This window comes from Euprymna scolopes, chromosome 30 (genome assembly GCF_053919585.1).
Source record: "Euprymna scolopes isolate OS-2025 chromosome 30, ASM5391958v1, whole genome shotgun sequence".
NCBI lineage: Eukaryota > Metazoa > Mollusca > Cephalopoda > Sepiida > Sepiolidae > Euprymna > Euprymna scolopes.
In genome coordinates, this window is record NC_136511.1 from 64,327,088 (window position 1) to 64,345,010 (window position 17,923).

General features: G+C 35.5%; 1 protein-coding gene across 4 annotated transcripts in view; it reads right to left on the minus strand.

Annotated features, from left to right (window-relative positions):
• Positions 1 to 17,923, minus strand: part of LOC145254825 (uncharacterized) — a 597,176-nt gene that overhangs the window by 389,475 nt on the left and 189,778 nt on the right. For all 4 annotated transcript variants that reach the window (XM_080113655.1, XM_080113654.1, XM_080113653.1 and 1 more), the window contains one exon: positions 1,214 to 1,361. In XM_080113655.1, the coding sequence (XP_079969781.1) occupies positions 1,214 to 1,361 (148 nt within the window). The remainder of the gene's footprint in view (positions 1 to 1,213; positions 1,362 to 17,923) is intronic.

Consider the following 17,923-nt stretch of genomic DNA (forward strand, 5'->3'; position numbering starts at 1 on the left):
ATGTAGTAGATATACGCCATCTAAGGCTTACTTCCAATAGACATTTCAATTATGTAAGTTTAAACTTATGTGGAAAGTTTCCAATTTTTTACATACCTGCTTCTAAATATTGATACATTTTTTCTCGTAATTAAATAATATCTGGGATTCATCGTTGTTAATCGTTGTGCTCACTTGGGATGAGAGGAAGCCCAGTTTGAAAAATGAACAGAGGTCGAAGTATAACCTTTAACAAATTGATTCAATAACTTACAGAGCAAAGTTTTATATTTTTCTTCAGTTGAAGTTCTCACAAATCAAAGGGCCCACTACCTGTGCCTAACACTTGAACGCTATATAAGATACATCGATATTCGAATGTTCCATCAAAGTTCTTTATCTCTTAAACACTGAGTTATTAAAGAAATTGAGAACATAATTTCCATCTCCCCAATTAACCATTTTAATACGTTGCAGTATATCTTTTGCTTTGGTCTCTTGATCTTACTGGATTCCAGGACTAGAATTTATCTAGTCTGGTGGAATATTCAGCTTCGTGCTATTACTTGAGGTAACATCACTTGGCGAAGGTGGACCATTCCTCGTAAAAAGTTAATGTAAGTTAGCCATAGTAAGGAGACCTTATTTGGGCAGCGAATACTATGTGGTTTTGAATATTTAGTCAGGGATTACTTCTAGGGAAAAGTAATATGCTAAAGTCTGGGATGTGAGACACATTTTGTTTACCTTCAAACTGTCATGGCGAATCTCTTTTTCTCTATTCTCCGGTCTTTGTTTTTAGTTTGTACCTAACATGGAAACAACTCACGCTTTATGTTTTCAGGTGTAAAAAAGGAGGGTTTGTTGTATTTTTTAAACAAAGTCATCTTACCTTTCGCGTGTTTTCGGGCTTCCATACATTATTCAACTTTCATACATTATTCAACTTCCTCCATACACATCGCTCGTTTTCTCGTACTTCCAATGGATATTCCACTTTTCTTTTAATTTTAAACTCATGTGGAACGTTCCAAATCTAACCATTTTACATACGTGCTTTGAAATGTTATTACATGTCCTCGAAATCAAACAACATATGTGAGTAATCGTTATTTACATTACATTTATTTATGTCGTAATGATCATATAGGGGAAACAATTTATGCTTTATGTGTTCGGATCAAACAAGGAGGGTCTTTTTTAATGAAAACAAATACATCTCTGTTTTACTTACCTCTATCGTGTTTTCGAAAGTGAACTTGTAAATCCTTTTGTCGCTGGAATTTGACCTCGGAATCAAAATTATTACACGAATGAACTTCATTGGGATGCAAAGTTGGCAGCTCAATCACCGGTTGCCGTCCCTTAGTGTCCAATAGAGACTGCAACGAAATGGAAACTGGTTTAGGCATACGGGTAAACAAAGACGAGCAATGCATTATTAATTTTTCGTGTAGTTTTATTCTTTCTGTGTGCATATGTGCAAGACCAATCGAAGTAAAATTTTGCAATGTATTTTTGTTTATTTATTTATTTACTTTATTTTTTATTTATTTATTTATTTTCTTTATTTATTTGGGGAGGGGACTGATTCTGAATATTGTACTACCGAATGCACAGAACTCAGCAAATCCGCACAAAAATTGTAACTGGCTCCGTTATTTAAACGACCAGGCCAGGACATATACGTGCCCAGTTAATGTCGCGCCATCATTTAAGATGTGGCAAGAGAGTGACGTCACGGAATAAAATGCATATACATGCATCAAGATTGAAATAAAAATAGAAAAAAGAGAAAGGAAAAAACGCATGGCGATTTTGAAGATACGTTTATCAAGCATGCGAACTTCCTTCTCCTGCCCTTTCGAAAGCGAGCTGGCCAAACTGTAGCTCCTAGGGAGAATTATTGCAACGCAATAGATGATTGTACCTATTTACTATGCCTCCCCACGGGACAGAGTTAGACACCAGGGTCGTTTTTTAACGTGGAGAAAAGGTACAAAAATAAAAAATTGTCTCAGTCGTGAAGGACTGATCCTCCACCGAAAGAGAACAAGAAATGGAAGTGCAGCATCTGAAGAACAGATGGTATTTATTTGCTCCCCCACCGAGCAAATTAGGTACAAGGCCGATTTTTAATGTGAGGAGTGAAGGGAGGGGGAAGGGAAAAAGGGGACCAGCTCCCGAGAGGTGGGAAATGGGAGCTGGTTAAAGGTCAGGCATGTGGGGTTGCCCCCACATCTGGTCTTTGCTAGTCATAGCTTGCAGCATCTGAAGAACAGATGGTATTTATTTGCTCCCCCACCGAGCAAATTAGGCACAAGGCCGATTTTTAATGTGAGGAGTGAAGGGAGGGGGAAGGGAAAAAGGGGACCAGCTCCCGAGAGGTGGGAAATGGGAGCTGGTTAAAGGTCAGGCATGTGGGGTTGCCCCCACATCTGGTCTTTGCTAGTCATAGCTAGTCATAGCTTGCAGTATCTGCCGGAACAGATGGTGTTTATTTGCTCCCCCACTGAGCAAATTAGGCACAAGGCCGTTTTTAATGTGAGGTAAAAACCAGCTCCCCTAAAAGTAGGCAAAAAGGGGGCACTCTGGTTACCAAAAATAATAATTGTCCCAGTATAGAGGGTTTCCCCTCCATTGACTGGTACAAATTATCTTAAGTGCAGCATCTGCCGGAACAGATGGTATTTATTTGCTCCCCCACCGAGCAAATTAGGCACAAGGCCAATTTTTAATGTGAGGAGTGAAGGGAGGGGGAAGGGAAAATGGGGACCAGCTCCCGAGAGGTGGGAAATGGGAGCTGGTTAAAGGTCAGGCATGTGGGGTTGCCCCCACATCTGGTCTTTGCTAGTCATAGCCTGCAGTATCTGCCGGAACAGATGGTATTTATTTGCTCCCCCACTGAGCAAATTAGGCACAAGGCCGTTTTTAATGTGAGGTAAAAACCAGCTCCCCTAAAAGTAGGCAAAAAGGGGGCACTCTGGTTACCAAAAATAATAATTGTCCCAGTATAAAGGGTTTCCCCTCCATTGACTGGTACAAATTATCTTAAGTGCAGCATCTGTCGGAACAGATGGTGTTTATTTGCTCCCCCACTGAGCAAATTAGGCACAAGGCCGTTTTTAATGTGAGGTAAAAACCAGCTCCCCTAAAAGTAGGCAAAAAGGGGGCACTCTGGTTACCAAAAATAATAATTGTCCCAGTATAGAGGGTTTCCCCTCCATTGACCGGTACAAATTATCTTAAGTGCAGCATCTGAAGAACAGATACTACACTTTGATCTTGTCCAAAAGATGATTGTAGCTAAAAACAAAGGACTACTATTTAACCAGGGAAAAGGGAAAGAATAAGAGAACATATTTTGTCGTGTTGTAAATACGTGTCGGCGGCTTGCGTGTGAAACCGAACAAAATAAAGAACTTTTTTCTTTCACCTAAAAAGTTTACGAGTCTTTAAATACAATGTTTGGTCCATTTGAAAAGTAATATCATCGTTAAAAAGTGCGGAATAATAGATAAAAGGTAAATGATAGGAGAAAAATATAATAATGATACTAAAACTAAACGTCAACAAATCAATAAAATCCCAATCGTTTTCTTTGTACAGGGGACTCACCACTTATCAAGGCTTGATCACAATCTCATTATCCTCGAGTGGCATCCCAACCTTGATAAGTTATGTGACCTTAAAAAACAAAGAAAGAAAATACATAACAAATGTTGATTATTCATCCATTTTCATTTTTTTTTTTTTTTTGTCCGCCACAGATTTCGTTAATTCTGCTGGTCGTCTACCCGTGATGTCAATTGTGAATATCGAACCACCGACTCGACAGAACTCAACAAAATAGCCGACCATAATGCTAAAAAAATGCGGAACATCAAAAAGTTAAAAACATCCGACGGTTGGTATCTTATAACTTTATTCACGAAAAATATAACGAGGCTACTTATCAATGTTCTTTTATTTTGAACAAGCTTAAATGTCACGCTATTAATCAATGACCATTATTTAATTTCCTTACTCTTATTCACCCCAGACAAGGCATGTTGACACTTGGACGTGAGAGGCTACTATTTGGAACCATATATACAGTGACACTATGTAGGGAGTTGAGCAGCGAGATGTCAGTTCACATTAAATTCCAACATGTTAGTACAGCCAGGGAAGCAATAAACTGGGAGGGAATTCCGAAGTAGCAGTTCAAGGGAAGAAAGTATTAGAGCAGAAGGCTTTCAAGTATTTAAGAACATTTACAATGAAGTGGTGGATTTTGCTGCTTAACAGGTTAGTCAGGGGATATTTACATATGGAGACTTCAATGTTCACGATATTAAATAACCATTTTTTTAAATTTCTTTACTCTTATTCGCCCCAGACAAGGTACGTTGCCACTTAAACGTAAGTAGCTGCTATCTGTGATCATGTATAACAGGGGATTACATGAGGAGTTGATCAGCGAGGTGTGTGTTCGCATTTAAACTTTTCCGTGTTAGGGAATCAGGAAACAGGAAGAGGATTCCAAATTTGAAAGTCCGAGGGAAGGAGCTATTAGAGTAGAAGGATTTTTGGCATCTAGCGATCTCAACAGTCAGGGGTAGGATTTTGCTGTTTGACGGTTAGTCGGGGCTATGTACGTCAAGAGGTAATAAATAGAATGAGTTCGTTGGAAGACATTGCATTAAAGTGCTTGTAAAACAGGGACAGGTATGCAACACTGCGGCGAGGGGACAGGGGCGTTTCCTTTTTTTAAATAAATACGCTCAAAATACTGCGGATTAATGCTGGAAACAGCAATTTTCCGTTCGTTTCAGAAAGACCGGTGGCTAGTGAGTCAACACTCTGATGATCGGTAATGGTGGAACTTGAGTAGGGTTCAATTATTTTAGAGGACGACTCAAGAGTTTGTTTAGATTAGACTTGAAAACGGCAGTGTTTTCGACAGAAAGGCAGTTCTAGGAAAGAAGCTTTGCTCGTGGAATTCTCGTCTACATTTAAGCGCAGATAAAGATTAAGGGTAATTGTTGACAGTTGTGGTAGATAAATGAGTGCTTGTTGTGAATGTTTTACATGGAGATCTGTCGGGAAACTATTTTCATTTTTTTTTTATTATTGTTTGAGCCATGTCGAGTTTTAGGCGCTGGCGGTGAAGTATTAATTTACAATTATCATAAGTAAAAAAAACAGCAAGCATGTTTTATATAAGTCATCGTTGGACACAATTATATGTGTGTGGAAAATTATTTTTTCATTGAATGAGTCTCATTGCAGTTTCTATTTTCATCGATTGAGCTTTAGAACAGCGTCGTTGGTCGGTAACTGTTTGGTTTCAAGAATTTTTTCTAGACCAGATGTATCCTCTGATTTTAGAGTTGCAAGCCATTGTGATGTGTTGTTTTACACTATTTTAAATATAGTAATCTGAAAAAAAAATTACAGTTAGTGTAACTTAATTATCAATAGCTAATCTACATTAATTACATAGTACCAATATTAACATTTCTGCGCAATATTTGATTAAACCATGTAAACAGTTTTACTGCAACTCTGCATCAAATATGCTAATACAATTTCACGAGACAGTTCAAGTTTAGAGAAAGTCCAGGTTTAGAAAAAGTCCAAATGAGAGGAAGTCCAAATGAGAAGCAGTCCAACTTTAGAGGAAGTTCAAATTAAAGGAGTTTTACTGTATATGAAAATCAGAGAAGAATCTTCTGCAAATATCGGACATAACGTAAGCCAATTCTTAAACCGCCATATTGAAACCAGCATATTTTTCTGATTATTTTTTAATGAGTTTTTATGTTTTTCCTCTTTTTTTTTCGCCTTTCTTTCTGTTTGTTTTAAACTACTGTGCTTGTTTTTATTATTAAATGAAAGTCTCTGATGAGTAGCTTCTTCAACTAGAAACTACATTTTTTTTTCTTTGCGAGTTGTGAAACGTTCGCCGAAATAAAAAAGTAAATAAAAAAATTATGGTTTTGAGCTGACTTTTTTTAGAATGCAAAAAATCAGTATATAGGTACTTAAGCCAGAAAAAAAATTATTTAGCGCGTAATATAACACCTTTTCGATGATATTATAAGGAATATATAGCTCACATATATATATTTTTATATAAATACTAGACTACCCGTCGACTTTTTGGCTCTTGAATGGTAAGCGACAAAAAAGGTTGAAAAGAATAAGTAATTTTGAGACTACTGTATTTTATTGTATTAAGGAGAAGAAATGAAATATTAAGTCAGGGCACATTTAATTGTCGGAGGAGTTTGGTAGAGTTCTCAAAGGTCAAATCGTTGAACTTTGACCCCTTAAAAGTCAAATTTCTGGCCGAAACTGATTACAAAGATTTTCCCAAATCTCAGTACCCTGTCTATCAAATTTCGAGTGTGTAGACTTAAAATTGACAGAGTTATTGCGTAGGGAAATGTACACAGACACAAACACAGACACACACACACACACACACGCACGTTCACTTTTATAGATATATAGATTGATTCAAAACACGTTTATCTCCATATATAATATAATGACTGCAGAAATTCCCCTCTAGACCAAAGTATCGTAGGTGTGGAACAACAGATACCACATACAAATTCAATACATCTCCGCTATTAGCCACTATCTTATGTAGCTTTCGAACATTATTTAAGACACATTCAATCGTTTAAATAAAATACTACATTACGTCCTAGAAGCAACACTATTACAATCGCAATATCTTTAGGGAAAGGGGCACCTATTTCCCCTTTTAAATACTTAGTCTAACCACCGCCACTTGTCGATTACAACGGTAGGTAATCTACACGTTCCGCAGATTCTACTCCTACACCGCCCGTAACTGGTTAATGGATACACAGATACATCATTAACTTTCCCGTAGTAGAATAAAAAAAATAATAAAATCTCCCTCGGGAAAATCCGCTGTCTCTGATTGGTTGTTCTCTAATTCTCTTATTCCGGAATTAGATCATTCAAACAGACACTACAGAACATTACAATATTCTTTCGCGCAGGGTCAATTTCAATTATTATACACTTAATTTCCAACATAACGGCGAACGACCTCCCCCCCCCCCGTTTACGTAAGCTTCTCTGCTAAATCTAAACCATACAGAAACACACTTATAGTTTTTCTTTCTTTCTTTAGTTATTGGCTAATATTATATCAGTCGGGGCTTAATGATTAATATTTCCTTATTTTTTCTTTTTATGCAGCTAATTATACACATTAACTGGTCCTTCTACCGTTTAAATCCCGTTTTTCCGTGTGTCAAAGTCGGCGACACCGGCGAACAATGGAAACCGTGGGATTATACTGAGCGAACGGAAGTCATTAACAAAAACGACCGTGAAAACAACCTACCCTAATAATTTCATAACTCTTACTATTTTTAATTATTTATTTTCTTTTCCAACTGTTTATTTTTCTGGGTTTTTTTTTTTTACATTAGGTCCACCTCCAACGGCTTTCAGGATAAACACCCCCAACCTTTCCATGTTAAGAACGGCTTTCGGAATATACGCCCCATTTAGAAGGAGGTGAAAAAATATTTGCCCCAAATGTAACTGCTATTCGTTGTCAGTATACCCACCCGCAAAAACTAATCGGGAGGGGAGGTTGTGTCAGTCGTAGAATAGTGGATCTGTTTGTCGCGTGTGCGCGCAAACATGACGGCCAGTGAATTATAGTGCATAATACAAGTTTTTATATCTCGAAAACTACTTATCTCTGCAAATTTTAAATGAGATTTTCTTATTCAGCATACTCGAAACACCATAAATGTCATTATATTAAAGAAATTTGTGGAGGTGAACCTAATGTAAAAATATACTTTTTTTTAAGTGTGTTGTTGTTGTTTGTTTGTTTGTTTGTTTGTTTGTTTGTTTCATTAATTTACCAAATATATTTTTCGGGGTTTTTTTTTGTTGTTGTTGTTTGTTTTTGTTTGTGTGTGTGGAAACTTATTTTGATATTTTTGTACAACGTACCCAGCGTCGTTTAACATTTTTTTTTATACGACCTACAATAAAGTATTTTGGCCAAGATCAAAGTGTAGTATCTGTTCTTCAGATGCGGCACTTCCATTTCTGGTTCTCTTTCAGTGGAGGAGAAATCCTTCACGACTGAGACAATTTTTGTTTTTGTACCTTTTCTCCACGTTAAAAAACGACCCTGGTGTCTAACTCTGTCCCGTGGGGAGGCATTGTAAATAGGTACAATAAAGTATTTTCTAACGACTAAACCCAGCTTAGTATAAACACCCCGATCTCCCTGTAGTAAGAATCGCCTTTGGAATAAACACCTCCAGCCTCCACATGTTAAGAACGGCTTCCAAGTTTGAGGGTGTTTATTCCGAAAGCCATTCTTATTATGGGAGGTTGGAGGTGTTTATACTACACTGGGTTAGGTCATAAAAATATACCCTCTTTCGTTCTTTTTTCTTCCAATTTTTGACCGTCTCAAAATTTAACTACTGGTAACCTTAAAAATGTCTAAATGTTAAATAAATAATGGCAACTTATTTGGAACTATTAAGCATGTTACCGTACATGTTACTGTACATGTTACCATACATGTTACCATACATGTTACCATACACGCATTAGTAAAAAATAAACGATACATAACTTCCACATATGATGCGATTCTGCTAATAATATATAGAGCCTCTTTGAAGTCTTGATAATCGCTCAATATTATTAAAATTAAACACTGAAACCCTTAAAAGTTTACTGCGGTGAGTTCTAACGAACGGTTAGAGAATTATTAGCATTTTAACACGCACTGCTAATTCTTTCCTGCGCACACTGAACTAACATAAAATTTAATCAAACACATGTTGCTCTTTCCTTGCTCAGACGGAACACTCTCAAAATGTAAACACAGCAATGGTTTGAGAATGTAAATATGCACAAAATACCGACACGTCTCTTCCGCCATCCCCCACCCAAAATACGGCCCTAAAAAAATTATTTTACGTGTACAAATATTTAAGTTTCGATTTTTTGAGCGATTGTCAAAACTATAATGATGCTACATTTGTTGTATTTTATTTTTTTTTATTATTTTTTTTATTCCTCTTGATGATTCAATTTATTTTTATATTCGTGATCGATTACCTAGACATCATAGCTGTGACTTATATGTGGAAATTATATTTTTAACACTAATAAAACACTTTCAAATAAGTTCAAACACAAAAAAAATATGCAGGTAGGTTTCAACGTACATTTTTTTTTACTATGGAAACACTTATTTGTAATACATTTGTTTTTTAACACTTGCTTTCTATGGAGTATTTTATTATTTAGAAGATATGCTAGAACTACTCTTAGAAAAATATATGTGCACTATACCGAGAAGAAAAAAACATGGCCGACTTGAAATATAACAGTTATCTGCCTCTGTTTCGCTTAATCTAAAGAGTTATTAAATGCTTTCTTTATAATCAAATAGTACCTGCAGATTATTGTCCCAAACTAACACTAATCGTCAGTAACCAACAGTGCAGATAATCACAGACAGTGGCTTTCAATAGCTGCCACTGGAAAACCATGTCCGACAGTGAAAGACAGATTATTACATTTGGGCCAGTGTCCACTATTTTCCAGGGACAGCAGTGGCTACCAACAACAACCTTGTATTGAGGGAGGTCCTTGTTCGTGATCTGTCATGCTTCCACCGAGCAACGCCGGTTAACGGGTACTGCTAGTATACAATAATTTTTGTACATCTATTTCGCTTTACAAAAACTTTCACATTATCTTTTTGTCTGGTTCTGCTTGAACCAACACGTACGAGGGCATGTTGAGACACAGGTTTCTCTACATAAATAAATACTTTATCTAATGTTTGTGATTTGTGAATTGTGATTTCAAAAGCAAACGTTAATTTTATTATTATCTAAATATTAGTACCAATAGATAGTTTACCATCTAACATATTTAACAATTTTAAATTCATTATATCTTCCTTAGCAATTAAACACAAACACACGCACGCACACACACACACACACACACACACACACACACACATATATATATATATATATATATATATATATATAGGGTGTCACAATAAAATGTATACACTTTTTAAATTATCTCAACTTGCTACATGAATACGCTATGCCATGTTCCCAAGAGATGTTTAGGAATAAAAAATGGCACTTCCAGCAAGGTGGAGGACTACCCCACTATCATCATGACGTAAGAACATATCTTGATAGTCACGCGCGAAACAGATAGTTAGAACGAAGAAGTATCAAGTACGGTCCAGATTTTCCCATTTTGGGGGGAGATGTGGGGGACATGTTAAACACAGGGTTCACACAACAAAACGAGCTACATTGAATGAGTTGAAAGTAACCATTGAAAGAAGATGTGTCAGTATACTAATTGAACTGATTAGAAACGTTTTCAACCCAGTCGGTGAGCGTTGTCAGCTGTTCATGGACCACAATGGCCAATAATTCGAACACTTTTGATAATTAGCTGGTTTCTGTATTTGTTCACAGTATTTTGATGTATTAAACTTTTCTTTCTTGTAATAAATGTTGATTTATGTTCATTTAAAGAAAGTATACATTTTATTGGGACACCATGTACACACACACATACATATGTATATATATATGTGTGTGTGTGTGTGTGTGTGTGTGTGTGTGTGTGTGTGTGTGTGTGTGTGTGTGTGTGTGTGTGTGTGTGTGTGTGTGGAATTGAGCACTATTTTATGTAAGATACTATTTACCGAATGTTCTACTGTATTAATAATTTATTGCTCCACAAATTGTTTCATATTATTGATCGGGGCCATCACGAATAATAAAGCCGTATTAAAAAAAAGTCTGCTCAACATATTTATATTAAAACTTAGTTCTCATTATTCTGGAGCTCATTTGCTTGAAATGAAACTATAATGAATAAAACAAAAAAAAGTTCAGAAATGAGCAATTAAGAAAATAAAACTCAGTTCTCTAGAGCGCTATTGAAAGCATTAAATAAAAATAAAGACACCTCCAGGGCACTAATAAAACCAAATTTCTACACTACATAGAAGAGAAATCGTTTTTAAGTGATCACTTTAAAAACTCAGGAGGCTTTCAGGGCGCTACTGAAAGCACTAAATAAAAGTAAGGAAACTCTCAGAGTGCTACTAAAACGAAGTTTCTAACCTACCCCCTGAGAAGATAAAGTATTTTTAAGTGAGCACTTAAAAAAAAATAATAAACTCAAGAGGTAACTGAAAGCACTAAATAAAAGTAAGAAGGCCTCCAGAGCAGTACTAAAATCAAGTTTTACCCCTCTCCTAGAACAGAAATTATTTTTTACGTAATCAGTGAGAAAAAATAAAATTCAAGAGACCTCCAGGTCGTTACTGAAAGCAGTAATCAAAATTGAGGAGGCCTCCAGAGCACTACTAAAAGTAAGTTTCTAGCAGCACCCGCTCTAAAAGAGAACCTACTCAAGGATTTTACGTGATTTTTGTTGTACATTTCTTTCCATCACAAGTAAGATTTTGACTGCTTTTTAATATGAGTAGAAAATTTATTTTCTTATTTAAGAGTAAGTTATTTTGCCTTTGGTAACAGTAATGTGTTGTACACTATTTATTTGTTAAAACAAAAAAAGCTTATCCATATAAGTAAAAAGTAACTTATTTTTCCTTTTGACACCTAAGTATGTAATAATGTTTTACCTAAAATGCGTTGGTCTAAAAGATAACCAATCTACACAAGTACGCTGTGTCCTCAAATAACGTACGCAACTCGCTTCTATCGTCTTTGGTCATATATATTTTAGCTCATTTAAATATGAACGCGATAACATTGAAATTTGAGACGCTGACATTGATATCGTGACAAACAAACATCGTGACAAACAAACATCGTGACAAACAAACATCGTGACAAACAAACAAACATCGTGAAACAGAATTTTTGTATAATATAAATGCATAAAGTCATCCACAGACTGTTTCGCTATATAAGCGCTCTTAAGTGGAACTAAAGTTACACCCATACTAAGCCAGGAATCGAACCTACAACAATCTAGTTTATAACCAACATTTCTACTCAATGAGCTCTGTCTGGAAAGAACCTAAATCCAGGAAACACCCTTTAACTGATCACTAATACGTATTGTCAAAATTTCACGAAAATTGGAGGCATCTGAATTTTCACGAGAGGTTTCCGAACCCTGATTACCTGCTTTGAATAAATTTTAATTAAACTAAATATAACCCATATTACCCATTTTCACGCCTAGCACTATAGAAGCCTGACAGAAAAGTATAGTAAAGTGCCTTAGACTCTAGAAGAGATCACATTTCGGGGAAACCATGTAGTTGTTTGTAATTTTAAATTATTTATTATATCAGTCCCGATACTTTTCAGACAACGCTTATATGCTGAATGATATTGTTTGCAAGCGTCTGGACTTTACTTCCTTATTCATTGTTCGCCCATGAGGGAAAAAATCCAATGATTTGGGTTTCCTGGAGACCATTGTTTCTGTAACTCCGGGTGATTTGCCAATAATGCATTTGCCCCGTCAAAGATTACGGCACATTAATAAAAACTCATTTGTTCATAGTATTGATTGACCATAAAATATTGGGACTCGTCCATGTTGATTCATTAAACGTATACAAAGAGAATGGACCCATAGCTAAGGTCAGTGCTGCGGAGCTAGAACGTATAAGAATAGAGTTTCAAAAATTTGAATCCGGCTTTAGCAACAAAAATTCCAAAATATCCAACTTCGACTTTAAATTCTAAAAAGTCGTCAAATATCCAGATTGTATGTGGATCATTTGGCGATTAAGAATTCGACTCCTGCAATTCTTATGAGTTTGATTCAGACTTCTTTCAATCTAAGATCCCCTCGAACTCTAACTGAGCAACTCCAGTTCGCATTATTTTTGTTGAGCAATTTTTATCATTTTTATATGATTTTTATGATTCATTATTATATTATATACTAGCAGGTCAGCCCGGCTTTGCTCGGGCCCTGTGTACTGTTCATAACTTTATGTGCATATGTATATATATTAAAAAGTTTTACTCCTGTCTAGGTAACCAACATCTAAAATTTCAAGTGTTTAGACCACAAAATTGGCGGAGGAGTTTGGTGGAGTCTGCAAAGGTCAACTGTTTCAACTTTGACCTCTTGGCAGCCAAACTTTCACCCTAAAACTTATTAAAAATCTTGCTGCATATCTGAATACTCTTTATGTAAAATTTCAAAAGTTTAGACATGTCTGCCTAAAACTTTCGACAGAGGCGACGTATTTTCACAAGATCAGTATCGTTTTTAAGCTCGACCCTTCAGACGACAAATACCGAAGAATTGGCTAAAAAACATTAATGTCTTCACCCTCAACTGAGAACTTTTCTACGGGGAGGGGTTGCTTTTTTCGCCGATATTTTCGAAAGTCCTCTCCTCTTTTCGATTATCTAGCCCTAATTTAAACCTACGTCACTTCCGGTTTGGTGGTAATCGTCACAGCAAAGACGTCACGTTTTACCCCCTTTCTTTTTCTCCTACGGGTTCGAGCCTGCCTTCCACTTTTTTTTTTTTTTTTTTTTTTTTGCTCAACACACATCTCCAAACACCCGGGTAACGCCCGGCACCCATGCTAGTATATATAATACAAAATGTTAACATTCCTGTTATTCCTACATGTTAATTATCGTCATTGTTATAAATAATATTAATTTTTATTAATTATTCTTATCAATTATTATTATTCTTATTATTATTATTATTATTACTACTCATAATTGTTATTATTAGTAATTATCATTATTAATTATTATTATTGATCATTATTAATAATTGTTATTAATAATACTTATTATTAATTATTATTATTATCAATTATATTTAGCAGTAAGTATTATTATTATTGGTTATTATTATTAATTATTATCGTCATTACTGTTATATTATTATTTCTATCATTTATTATTTATATTATTATTCATATTCATATTCATATTATTATTATTATTATTATTATTATTATTATTATTATTATTATTATTATTAAAATTATCGCTAGGTTTTCTCTTGCTCCGTCTTTAAAACTGGCATTCCCCAACAACTGGCCATGTTTGCTTATGATACTCTCCAATCTTGACTCTGTGTGCTATTTTTAATAACAGCAGATTTTGAAATCTTTGCTATTAAATTGTGTCTCACTTTCGTCCAAATTAGCGTAAGGGGCAAACATTTTGTCATTCAGTTAACCGTGAATCGCTCACCGCGGTCGTTTGATCAGTAGATATTTCATATTGTAGATGTAACATTGTTTATTATTGTGTTTCGTTATCTCTGGTTTGACCAGATCGTGCACTGACATGAGCATTCTCATGACAGTTTTCCAAGCCTTACAACTTCCGTGCTAGTTCATAACAAATTGGAAGCGTTTTGTTTGTGACATTATTACTAGAAGATTGCCCTACAAAGTCAATGGAACTCCTCTATTTGATTTGGATTTTCAAGTTTCCTTCTCGTAGCTCGATTGTCATCACTATGATTTATGAGCTTCTTCTACCCATGTATGTAATCCTCGAAAATATCAGAGGGGGAGGCTAACAAGGGCCATATCAGTAAGGTGACCTGGAAATTTGAAAAACAGGAGCGTTTAGCTCCCTGGGGGTAATATGCATATCTGCATTATCATAATTAAATGAGAAAAATAGCATAAACAGATACGTAACACTTTATCATGAGAAAATAAAATAAGTTGGCGGGGGTTCTTTCTCTCCAAGTGCGTCTAGCTTCACATTTTTACGCTTTGTTTTATTCTATTCAGAGAAATTGCCCTCTCGCGCGTTTTAATAACTCATGTAATACTCAAATTCCTACATCTGGGGAAATTCTACCAAGTCATAAATATCATAGTGTATAGCACTAATGGTTATGGTCGACACATGCCGTGTTTTAATACAAAATAACACTTTGAAAATATTGAAAGACTTTGTACGAGGCTAGGTAGAATCAAATATTAGGTATTTTAGACTCAATCAAAGCTTGAAACTTGTGAGTTGAAGGAGGAACAGTTAAAGAGCACATCAGCAGACGACATTCAAAATCAATTCTGGGATAAGTAACATAGAGGAAGACATCCCGAATTACGTTCGATCGACGTAACTTCAATAATTTTCCAAACTTTTTAAATCTAGGTACTTTTATTGATAGGACACGCATGAAACTCTAGTCTCCTTCGAAGTTATCTCCTCCGGCTGAAATGCACTTTTTTTACCGTTCCAACACATTCTGAAAAGACCCAAAGAAGTCCTCTTGTGTAAGCGTGTCAATGACCCTCGAAGCCTCTTTCATCTGCTCAATTAATTCATAATGATAGCCTCTAAGGTGTTCCCTAAGCTTAGGGAATAACCAACAGTTGCAAAGAACAAGGTCTGGAGTAAAGGGAGGGTGAGAAACTTTCTTGATTCCCATTTTGTCAAATAGTCTGTGACAAGAATGGTGCATTCGCGCAACTCTTCCGCATCTTCAGTTCCTCGCCAATAATTGTGTGTACAGTTCCTACACTGACATCAAACTGTGCACTTATTTTTCCTATAGACACACAACGGTCATAATCCATGAAATTCTTTATTTGGCCAATCAACTCCGGTGTTCTGCCTTTCTTACTCCTCGCACACATCTCATCATCCCTTACAGATTCTCTGCCTTCCTTGAATCTTTTATGCCACTCAATAACTAATGCTAGATTCATGTAAGATGGTCCAAAAGCAGTCTGAAGCATTCCATATGTTTCTGTGACATCTTTCTCCAAGTTTAAAACAGAATTTTATTGTCTATCGTTCTTCTAAAGTGTCCTCACGTCCAGATTACATTTTTGAAATGCACCAGTTGTAACAATCAGGCTTTAGTAAGGCGTATTCCAATTCTTGCTGTAGCTGTTTATTTGGACCTAAAATCATAAATAGTGGTCGGTCATCTCATAAGATGTATAGCAATAACATAGTGAATTTTCAATGAGCAATCATTTACCTGTCTAAAAACCAAATACGCCCTAAAATAGAGTAATGTCGCCACATATGGGCACGAGCTGCTCAAAACACCCTATTCTGCATTGACAAAGTCCAAAACCGAGTTCGAAACCTAGTTGGCGATGCCCTTTTCTCTCCGCTACAACCTTTTTCCCACAGAAGAGTTGTTGTAAGCATGTCACTGCTCTATCGTTATTGTCATGGTAAGTGCTCATCTGAACTTCAATTTATGGTTTCCATTTGCCAAACTTTCACAAAAAAAAAACACTCGTCTTCTTAATGCTGTAATATTTTAAGTTATAAATTTATTACATTTTTTACTAAAATATCTTGTCCTTTTCTTTTTCATGTTTAATCTTAACCATATTACTTTTCATGCTCGTGTTTTTCTATTGTAATGAATAAATATTTTGTTGTAAAATATCTTGATTATTTTTATATATTCCTTCTTATTATTATCATTATTATTATTATTATTATTATTATTATTATTATTATTATAAGTGGTATCGTTTAAATATGTAATACTTGTTTTCTTTAAATGCACATAAAATTTATTTACATATTTTATAATATTGTTGTCCTCCATGACAATGTAGCCAAAGCTGTTTGGTCCTCCTCCTGTAATCTGCATAGCTTTTTGACCCTCACGATCTAAAAGATTGCCGACCCTTGTCTTAAATAGTCAAATTATACTCAATTTCCATCACTAACGATTACTACACTGTTGTCCAAGTTACCACTATGTATAGATTAATCCTTATCTTCGAGTGGCTTTCGGGCCTTGATAAATGGTTACTCCCTTGTAAAAATAATTGCTTATTTTTTACAAACATTCTTAAAGGGGTAAAAACAGCATGTGAGGTCGGCTAAATTAAAATCGGTTGCTTCGTGTTGTTCTTGACATAAGAATCCTATGTTGCTCGAATGATGTACCTAAATATCACACGAATAGAGAATTAGCGAGAGCCGTTTGTCGTGCCGTGTCGGTCGTACATGAGTAGTAAACCCAGGCAACAGTACTCTAAACACAATAGAATGCTTTTTTTTTTAATATAAGATACTGACAGCTATAAGAAGTTTTACAGTTCAGTAGAGCAAAAGTCAAGTATTATAGTTCATGTGTGCTCCGAAAACAACAGGGGGCATTGATTTTTCTAACACGCCCCTGCCGTACCAAAGAACCGACATTCTATTTATTAACACTTATCTATTTATTTATTTGATTAATTTATTTTCCGCTCTCCTCTCCGAGTGTTCTAATGATTAAGACTTGTGGCGGGCAGAGGCATTGCAGTAATGGCGCCGTTTCAAATCGATGCTTATTAAGGTTCGGATAAAATAAGGAATAAATTCTGCGATAGTTCACGTACGAAGCTATTAGTTAGGACGTGAAGCGCCACAATTGGGGACGAAGAGATGATATCGACAGAGTATCGATTTCTTGCTCGGGAAGATGGATTTAATAGAAGACGCATGTCGAGAGGAGAGGCGAGCAGGATAAACATGACAATAATATAATGGCGGGAAGTATATTCAAGATGGCGACAGAGATTGGTTTAATTTAACGCAGATGCCCAAAATGAATTGCTCATCAGAGGAAAGGTTTCTTGTGCATGGATAAATATGTAATATGCATTAAATTATTATGGCTTCCACGCAACACACACACACACACACACACACAAATATATATATATATATATATATATATATATATATATATATATATATATATAGTCTTATTTATAGCATTTTACTGGTTTATATAACTGAAAATTCGGTAATCGACATAATGTTTGAATTTGTCCGAATAGTCTTGAAACAATTGTAACTAACGATGAAATACAGTATCGGGTGCTATAAATCTATTCCTTGGTGTCTTGTTTTTCGTTAAAACAATA